This window comes from Macaca nemestrina, chromosome 11 (genome assembly GCF_043159975.1).
Source record: "Macaca nemestrina isolate mMacNem1 chromosome 11, mMacNem.hap1, whole genome shotgun sequence".
In the NCBI taxonomy this organism is placed as follows: Eukaryota; Metazoa; Chordata; class Mammalia; order Primates; family Cercopithecidae; genus Macaca; species Macaca nemestrina.
Window position 1 is genome coordinate 133,741,959 of NC_092135.1, and position 9,751 is coordinate 133,751,709.

The following is a 9,751-nucleotide window of genomic DNA, read 5'->3' on the forward strand; positions in this document are numbered from 1 at the left end:
TGCAGGTGACAGGGACTCACTGAGGGCTCCAAACAGAATCGTACCCTCAGATTCTGACTGCAGGAGTAAGGATGGTTTCCTGAGAGTAGGCTGTGTCTAGGGGTGGGTCAGCAAGGACGCGTGTGCTAATCCCGGGATGGAGGAAGAGTGACCAGTAGAGGAGAGTGGACTCTTCGGGTGGTTCAGACAGATGCGCAAGTGGGGAGAGATTGGCAGGCGGAGGACAGGCTTTTGTTGAAGGCTGGAGGGAGGGCTGGAGGGAGGGCGGAGAGGCAAGCTGTTTGTGTTTTCTGGTAAGTGGGATGTAATCGAGTGTTCTCCTCTGCCGAGTGAAGGAAAGGCAGTGATTGTGATTGAGGGTGCAGGGTCCATTTGCCAACTCTGAGCCAGAGAGTTGGGTGTGGGCGGGAGGCAGGACATTGAGGGAGCTCTGAAGTCATGGCCGGATGCCATCCTACTGAGGGGATGGGGCAGTGATAGTTTCAAGGAATCCTAGGAATGGGAAACGGTCTGACCAGGGTTGTGGGGGTGGTGGGGCTGTGGGATGCTGGAAGCAGCCCCAACTTGTGTGCATCTGCAGCTGGGCTTGGTGAGGTGGACTTGGGGCTTCTGATGCTCGTGCTCCCCTGAATCTCCGGGAGACGTGGGGCATCTCGGGGTGGGGTCAGGTTTCCGGGTGAAGCCCCTGCTGCTGATCTGTGGACCGTGCTTGGAGAACACTGGTCCAGTGCACTGGAGTTTGTACAGATCCGCCTTTGGGGGCATGCTCAGGTGGGGTCTTACAGGAGCCAGGTACAGGTGGGGCCGTGTCTGGAGTGGACAGTGATACAGTGATATCCCTTGGCCTCTGGAGGTGCCAGGAGGCAGCTCTGAGTTGGGATGGAAAGGATACATGACAGTCAGCTCCCCTACAGCTGGAGGGGAAGTTCCAGAAAGAAAGGATGGCCAACCTGGGAGTTGTGGGCAGAGAAAGGGCTTTTGGAGGCCAAGACTGTAGGGCAGCATTATCCTGGGTGAGTTGGGGTGTGGCCATGGGAGGAGGCCCCAGGAACTCAGGGAAGGAAAAGACCATGGCGCTGAGGAGGCGGCACGGCCTGGTCCTCCACCTCCAGGCTGACCACCCTACTCAACTCCTTTAGGGTGGAGTGACTGTGAGGCAGTGACCAGGAAAAACGGGACCCAGGGTGGTGGCACATGAATCCCAGCTTGGTGTATCCACTCAGTGCCATGCCAGGCAGTCACATCTTAACTTGTGGCATGGCTTTAGAGAGTGTCTGTGCAGGCTTCCTCTGATCCCTCAGTCCGTGCGCAGAGCTGAGCTGATGAGGAGTTAACCTCCTTTTCCAGATTTGGAAAGTCTTGGTACGTAATCAACCAGGTCCCACCTTCAGCCACACTCCTCGGGACAGAGTGCGTCTTTGGAGGGGAGGACTCACAGCGGTTTTGAAGTAATGTAGATCGTGTGGCCATCACAATTTAGTTTATCATTCCCCCACTCAGTCTCTGCCTTCATGGAAGTTGGTGATTTATTTATTTATTTATTTTTGACTCTGTTGCGCAGGCTGGATTGCAGTGGTGGCATCTCGGCTCATTGCAATCTCGGCCTCCTGGGTTCAAGCTGAGGCTCCTGCTTCAGCCTCCCAAGTAGCTGGGATTACAGGTGCACACCAGCATGCCTGGCCGAAGTTGGTGATTTTGGACAGAGGAAAGATAGCACGGTGTCATAACTCAGCAAAGGTGCTCAGCAGCTGCAGGAGTTGGGGTTCTCCGGGCTCACACCCAGCCTCTGTGTCCCTCATCCCCCTGCCCCGCTGCAAGAACCCCTCACCGTGCTCAGTGCTCCTGGCCACTGCTGACTGGTACATGGTGAGCAGAGGTTTTATTCCATCTTACTGTGTCAGACGTGATCCCGGGGACCCAGTTCTTTCTTAAGAGCTCCCATGCACATTCCAACTAGGAGGGCGGGTAGCTGCCGCTCCCAGCAGCCCCTGATGTGTTTTCCTCCAAGCCTGGGGAACACAGAGCTAGGGACATGCTGTCTAATCGAGGAAGGGGAGCTGGGTGTGGTGGCTCATGCCTGTAATCCCAGCACTTTGGGAGGCCAAGGCGGGTGGATCATTTGAGGTCAGCCTGACCAACAAGGTGAAACCCCGCCTCTACTAAAAATACAAAAAATTAGCTGGGCGTGGTGGCGGGTGCCTGTGATCCCATCTACTTGGGAGGGTGAGGCAGGAGAATCGCTTGAACCTGGGAGGCGGAGGTTACAGCGAGCCGAGATTGCACCATTGCACTCCAGTCTGGACAACAAGAGCGAAACTCTGTCTTAAAAAAAAAAAAAGGAAGGGGAGCAATCATGTCCCTCCCTCTGCTGGGACGGGAGCAGCAGCCAGGGGTTGGGCTTTGAACTGGCATCATAGGCATTTTGCTTTCCACATTTAGAGGAAAAAGATACATCAAATATTCAAGTCCCCTCGGCACAGATGAAAGATTTTTCAGATATCTCTGCAGCCAAATCCCAGATGGGATGCAGAAGGGAGAACTGTGTAAAATGACGCTCTTCCAGAAGCTGGGCTTTGTAATGGGGCTGGCAGAAATTCCCAGGGCATCGTTTGTGGCCTCGATGTGATTTTCATGTAAGTCATGGATTTTCTAAATCTTTGAGGTCAGTGGATCTAAAGAAAAGCTTGGTAAACATCCAGATGTTGTCAAACATATTTAGGTCATTGTTCTCTGACAGCTCGTGGTATTCGTTCCTACTCCAGGAGGCTCTTAGGAGAATCCAAATCTGACTCTTCCCTGTGCTTTGAGAAGGAGTGTCTGCATGCAGACCATCGTACAGATGGCGATATTAGAAGAGTTCCCTCCCGTGAATCCTGTAGAGGAAAATGTTACCAAAGAGGCCTGTTCCCCTGTGTACCTAATACTAGGAAGATCAGGTAATTTGTAGGGATGTCTTGGTTTTTCTGCACGCAAGCTCCAGAGCTGCTTGGAGGCTGTGTGATAGACAGCTGCAGTGTTGTGTGTTACCCTTGACCGCATCCCTCCTGTCCCTGAGCTCGAAGGCTGGATGGTCGATGGGAGTTCCTTTGGTGACTCTCTAACTGTGGCCAGAACTGGGAGCTGCTGTGTTTGTAAAGTGGCTGCTCAGTGTTGTTTGTGTTGGCTCTATAAAACAATGCTTAAAGAGATCGAATTTTAATATATAGCTTTTTTTTTATTTTTTATTTTTTTGGAGATGGAGTTTCACTCTTGTTGCCCAGGCTAGAGTGCAGTGGCATGATCTCAGCTCACTGCAACCTCTGCCTCCTGGGTTCAAGCGATTTGCCTGCCTCAGCCTCCCAGGTAGCTGGGATTACAGGTACACACCACCACGCCCAGCTAATTTTTGTTTTGTATTTTTACAGATATAAAAAAGGTTTTACCATGTCGGCCAGGCTGGTCTCAAACTCCCGACCTCAGGTGATCCACCCGCCTCGGCCTCCCAAAGTGCTGGTATTACAAACATGAGCCACCATGCCCGGCCTGATTTAATATCTTAAGTCACCTTTGCCTGACACTTGGCAAGAAAAACTACCAAGAAATATCTAATATTTTCCTTTTGTTTGGTAATAAGAATCTACTCACAACGGACACTTACTGGCTTGCTTTAAAACCAAGCTTGCTTCTCACTGGCCTGTTTAAGTGGAAATGAAGTCTCAGTGTGGGGTCCGATGCTTCCTGTTGGCTGCATGGAGGAAAGGAAACTGGGCCTGAATCTCCCGTGTTCCTCATGCGTGGGTAGAACTAAAGCCTCTTCTTCGGTAACATGGCAGTTCCCATTCTCAGAGCATAAGGTATGTGTGAGTGATGCCACCTCAACCCTTAGCCAGGTGCAGGCGTAACAAGGGAGACCCACCTGTGCAATATAGTGAGACCCCCATCTTTACAATAAATGAAAAAAAACATTAGCCAAGCATGATGGCTCATGCCTGTAAATCCCAGCACTTTAGGAGGCCACGGTGGGAGAATCACCTGAGGCGAGGCATTCGAGAGCAGCCTGGGCAACATGGCAAGACCCTCCTCTCTACAGAAAAATTTAAAAATTAGCCAGGGGTGGTGACATATGCCTGTGGTCCCAGCTATTCAGGAGGCAGGAGGATCACTTGAGCCCAGGAGTTCAAGGCTGTAGTGAGCTATGATCTTGCCACTGCCCTCTAGCCTGTCTGTGTGGTGGTGTGTTCATACACAATAGAAATGGCCAGTGTTCTGTTGGCAGGAATTGCTGTCGTTGGTCCTTAAGAAAAAACACAGGAAGGATGCAGGTGCTCAGAGGACCTTCTGGGGTCTTTTTTCCTGTTGGATCAATGTTCCTGCCTTAGAGACAGACCATACCAGTCCTTCCTCGACTAGCAGATAAGGGTCAAGTCCTCATCTCTTTTACAGTTCCATGTTTAACCTTCAGCTTTTAAAATGAGAAAAATGGGATCCCCGGTGAGTTCAGCTGGAGTGTGCCAGGCAAAGAGATGCATGCAGAATTTTCAGTTCCTAGAAGCTGAGCATCATGGCAAATCTTAGCTTAGAAACCATTCTAGCATGACATTCTCAGATGAGAATTTGAGTCTCATGCTAAAAATATAAAAGTATTAATAAGACATAACTGTCTTTCTAATTGCTTCTCCTTACATGTATCTGTCAGTCAACTGGCTACCAGAAAATAGCCTTTGATGTGCCCATGGAGGGGCTCTTGGTTGGCTCCCGGGGTGGGCATGCTCGGGCCAGGGCAGAACCAGTGGTTGGCCAGTTTCTACAGTCAGCAGACGCGGTTCTGCTAAGATACTGCAAACGTGATTACTGGCTGTCAGGTTCTGTTATTTGGAAAGCCAGCCTGTGTAGCAGATGGCTCTGCTGACTGGCTACCAGAAGTTTCCTTTAAATAAGGCTTATCGACTCTAGCAACACTTGGAAATACTATTCTGAAGGAGAATGTTTGATTTATAGGTCGCTAGAAATGACCCGGGACAGAGGAGTCGTGGGACGGTGGCCAAAGCATCTCATAAAGTTGGAACTAAGGGAGCGAAGCCAGCTGCTGAGGGTGATGAATGGGGGTTAGCTAGGGCTGGCACCTTTCCTGAACTCTCTGCAGTCTTCCTCTCTCGGGCGGCATTAGTCCCTGCAGCACGGAGGCATTGCCCGACTGCTGTTTGGTTTTGAGGTAGCAGTGAAATCAACTACATGCTTAAAAAAAAAATGGTGATATGCTCCATGGCATGGAAAAATTCAAGAAATGACAGTCTAGTGGAGTCAGTTTTAAAAACCACAGGAAAAGAAAGCATAATGCCATCTGAACATATATAGTAGTATGATTTTTTTTTTCCTCTTCAAAAAAGACTGGTCTGGCTTTGTAGAAGGGGATTTAGATTTTGGAGTGACATGTCGGGAGCATGTGTCTTCTTTGCATCGGGAGAGCCCATCTCTCTAGGGCAGTGGGGAAAGGCAATTCTCTCTGACCAGGTGTTTCAGCACCCACAGTCGTACTTGACATGGCATTATTATGATCGGTATGGAAACTAAGTGCTTCCTTCTGAGGTGGAAATGCTGAAGGATCACAAACACACTGGCTATGGCTGAAAGAGGTTCCCTGGAAGAGTCAGTGTCATCTAAGGTGGAGGGAATGGATTCTTCTACTCTGCAGCCTGCATCTCATATGGCAAAGTGCAAAACCTGGGATGGATTCTAGACAAAGGTACAGTAATTGGGAGAGACAAACAGTCCAGTATTTTAGCCCTGAAGGAGTACTACTTTATTTTTTACTTTGGGCTCTATGAATGCTTCAGAGAACAAGCGAGATAGATTTGCATATCTTAATTCTGGACAAGCTACTTTCATATTAAAGTTCATCTCAGTATCTGAGCATAGCCATGGTCTCAAATCATGGGAATTGATCTCCCCTTCCCGCACCTGGCTAAGTTAGGAGCCCAGGGTTCTGGTCCCACCCTTGACAGTAGCAAAGATCTCTGTCTTTCCACGTTGCTCTGTTTCTCAACTTACAGACCTGGGTGACCTTTAAGTCTGTACAGCTGCAGTGATAACATTTTAGACTTTTGCCAAATTTTAGTGGTGTTCATCATTAAAGAGAGGGTATGGCACTGTAGCTATCTCTGGCATTATCGCGAAGCTTTTATCTCCCTCACTGTCCTTTTGTGGTAAAATCACGTAGTCTTAGCATTTTTTGGGTGTTGTGTCAATTCTTTGAGGACAGAACCCCTGTATTGTCACTGTGTAGCATTGCAGTAGGTACTCAATATATATTCGATGAATAAATGAACCAATAGAAAAATGAGTAAGTCTGAAAGTTTGCTAAAAATGCTACCTGGAAATGTCAAGATAACATTTACATTTGATTTGCTTGGAGTTTAGTAATATTCACATGTTTACTTTTGTCTTTGTTATCAACAAAGCAGAATGCTGATGCTTACTAAGACAAAAAAAAATGAGCACAGGCAGTGTGACCCCCAAACCCCAGATTTCACCCTTACTGAGGAGCTGTGTAGTCCTGGGGAAGTGCCTTTTGTCTCCAAGCCTCTGCATCTCCCTAACCAGATGGGCGTTAGGCTATCATTCTGAACCATTCTGACAGATGAATCCCGCCTGGCTCCCACTCTAGAAGTTGGGGGTTCTTGGTTCTTATCAAAGAGGGCTTCTTTATTGAAACTCAAAAGGTAAAATGATTCTGTCTTGGGAACCCCTCCTTACAATGAGGACGTAATAAGAGGTACCACATCCAGAGCCTTTAAAGTTTGAGTAGCTGGTAGGCTGAGGTGTGACCCTATGATGGTGAAAATCATGTTGAGGTCGAGGCCACAGAGGGTGGTCAGGTGTATTTTAAAGTATCCTTTCAAGAAAAATAAAGTGAATCACCTAGCACTCTGATATATTTCATTAAATCTGAATATTAAATTTCAAACTGTCATAAAATCCAGATTTCCTAGGCTATAACTTCTATAACTTCCTTCAAAAGAGAGCTTGCCCAATTCATTTTTATGCCACTTCCAGTGCCGTGAACACAATAGGCACCCCCACAATAAGATTAAAGTAGGGAAAGTTGGCACCTGACAATCCCTGCCTGCAAATAGCATATCCCAAAGTAATGCTTCCCCCTGGCCTGGCCACCAGCACCTTGCCCAGAAACAGCCTGTAGCAAGCTGTGGCATTTCTAGGTCTGGAGAAGGTCGTGTAAGCATGTAGTGTGATCAGGGGACATTGTATTTTTCCTTCTGAAACTTTTTCATCAAGGAAACTCTGAAACAATACATCTGTGTTTAAGACAGCGTGAGGAACTGATAAGTAGATCACCTATGTCTAAATATTGTGTGGCCTGGGATAATATCCAAGACCAGTATCTGTCAGCCCACCAGGTAGGAAGTGGGGGATTTGATGGAAGAGACGTTCAGTTTTCAGTATTAATGGTGAATATTTAGCATGTACACAGAATGCCTGGCACATAGGATTTTAATCAATTTAATCTTCACAAGAATGCTCAAAGTTTAGGAGCTTTTATCGGCGCTCCTATTTTACAGGTGGATAAGCCTGGCTTGCGGGCAGGCACGTCTGTCTTCTTGCTCTTAACCACAGTATTTTCCTGTCTGTCGTCATGGGGAGTAAGTGCTTACCTGTGAGGAATCTTTCCCCACACATTGGTAAAATAACCCGACGAGATTGTTTTAGAAGCTTTGCACAGAGTATGGATGATACGGTATGGTAGTGTATGGCACCATAGAAGTTTATCTGGGGTGAGATTATTGCTAATTGAAAATGAAAACAAGACAGAATTATGTTAGGAGGCAGATTGTGGCCCTTCATTGGCAGGGCATTGGTGTAAACAGCACCCTCCCCTCACAGTCACATCTCTTTGTTCTTGTCTTCCTGGAAGCCCACTTGTTCCTAGGTGAGGTTGGGGGTAACAGGTACCAAAGATACTTGGTTTTTTAAACGAGTCACATGAGTTGCATCTTCGAGGCTGCATGGTTAGGAAAGATGCCTCATATAAACGCGCAGCAGGTGAGATATGCCCCTAGTTTTGTTTTTGCAGGCCAAGCCCCAAAGTGTGCGTGGTTTTAGGGTGCAGGCTGGTGCTAGGCTAGGGCCCCCCCGAGGCTCCGGTCCGCGCTGCGCCGATCCATCCCGGCGCTTGGGCCTGCACGCCGCCGCGCTCGCCGCCGCCGCCGCCACCGCGCTCCCGGGACTCCGCCAGCCCGGCTGGGCGCGCGGCCCGCGGTCCCTGCACGTCGGCCCCCGCCGCCCGCCCCGCCCCGGCGCGCGTTTCCATTTTAAACCGCCACCCGCCGCCCGCCACCCGCCACCCTTCGGTCGCAGCCGGCGCAGCTGTCCGCGCGTCCCGGAGCCCAGGGAGTGGCGGAGGCTGCGGAACCGCCGAGCTGTGCTGCCGGGGCGGGAGGATGCGCACGGGCCCCGCGTCGTAGACAATGAAGCCGCGGGCGCCGCCGCCCGCCCTGGGCCCTGCGCACCGCGGCCGCACCTGCCGGCGAGAGCGCTCTCGCGCCTGACCGGCCGCCTCGCCTGGCCCTGCCGGCCCATGGCTCGGCGCCCCGGGCCCGGACCCCGGCACTCGGGCGGCGCGGCGTACGGGCCGGCGGGTGCCAGGGGCGCCTTCCCCGCAGCCTGAGTGCGGCCCTCGCGGCGAGCGGGGGGCGTGGGCCACACTCCCGGACCGCCTGCCCTCCTCGCCTGACCCGGCGCCCTCCCAGCCCGCGGGCTCGCTGGATGCGGCGGGGCCCCAGTGCGCGGGCGACATGTACTTGTTGGACGGCAGCGGCGAGCCCGCGTCGCCACCCGCGGACGCGATGCCGCGCGGGACGCCTCCCAGAAAGACCGTCTACCGCATCTCCGTGACCATGGTCAGGAAAGAGCAGCTGGCCGCGCCGGGCTCTGGCGGCCCGGACCCGCGCCCCGCTCGGTGGCCCCGGCCCGCGCGCTCCCCGGACGCGCCCGGGCGGCTAGAGGAGGAAGCCGAGGAGGCGGAGGGTGTGGAGGAACCGGAGGGTCGCCGGCCGCGCGCATGGGATTTCCGCACCTTCCGCACCCGCAGCACCGGGCAGCTGGAGCTGGGGCGGCTCCGGCCGTGCGCACGCGGCCTGGAGCCCGCGGACCTGGCCAGCAGCGGGCGGGCGGAGGAGGAGGGACGAGGCTCGCCCGCGCCCGGCAGCCCCGACGTGGAGGGGGCCCGGGCCGCGCCCCTGCGGCGGAGCTTGAGCTTCAGGCACTGGAGCGGGCCTGAGGCGCCGCAGGGCCGGACACTGGGCGGCGGGAGGCGCCACAGCAGCTCCGGGAGCCTGGCCTGGGCGCCGGATGACGAGGCCGCAGCCGGGGCCACCCTGGAGCCCGCGGCCGCCACGCAGCCCTCCTCGGAGAAGCGCAACACCCTGGACGTGGGCGAGGTGCTCAGCAAGAACGACACGCTATCGGACCTGGAGCGTTGGGAGCGCAGTAAGAGCAAGAACCGCACGCTAGACAACAGCGACCTGCAGCGGCTGGAGCGCGCGCGGGCGGCGGCCGGGGCCGGCGCGGCCTCGGAACACCGGCTGCTGCGCTTCTTCAGCGGCATCTTCGCGCGCAGGGATGGGGGCCCGGGCGGCGGGCCCTCCCCACGGAGCGGAGCCTCGCGGCCGCGCGGCTACTTCAGCCTGCGGCGGCCGCCGGTCGAGGCGCACTCGTCCAGCGGCGAGAGCATCGACGGCTCCCCGCGCAGAGGTGG

At 53.1% G+C, this 9,751-nt stretch overlaps 1 protein-coding gene across 13 annotated transcripts in view; it reads left to right on the plus strand.

Annotated features, from left to right (window-relative positions):
• Window positions 1–9,751, plus strand: part of LOC105473862 (ArfGAP with GTPase domain, ankyrin repeat and PH domain 1) — a 644,177-nt gene that overhangs the window by 167,336 nt on the left and 467,090 nt on the right. For 6 of the 13 annotated variants that reach the window (XM_024790362.2, XM_024790364.2, XM_071073618.1 and 3 more), the window contains exon 1: window positions 8,653–9,747. The exons of the other annotated variants lie outside the window; for them this stretch is intronic. In XM_024790362.2, the coding sequence (XP_024646130.1) occupies window positions 8,790–9,747 (958 nt within the window). In that variant the 5' untranslated portion in view covers window positions 8,653–8,789. Of the gene's footprint in view, window positions 1–8,652; window positions 9,748–9,751 lie in introns of those variants that run through there. 13 annotated transcript variants of the gene reach the window in all.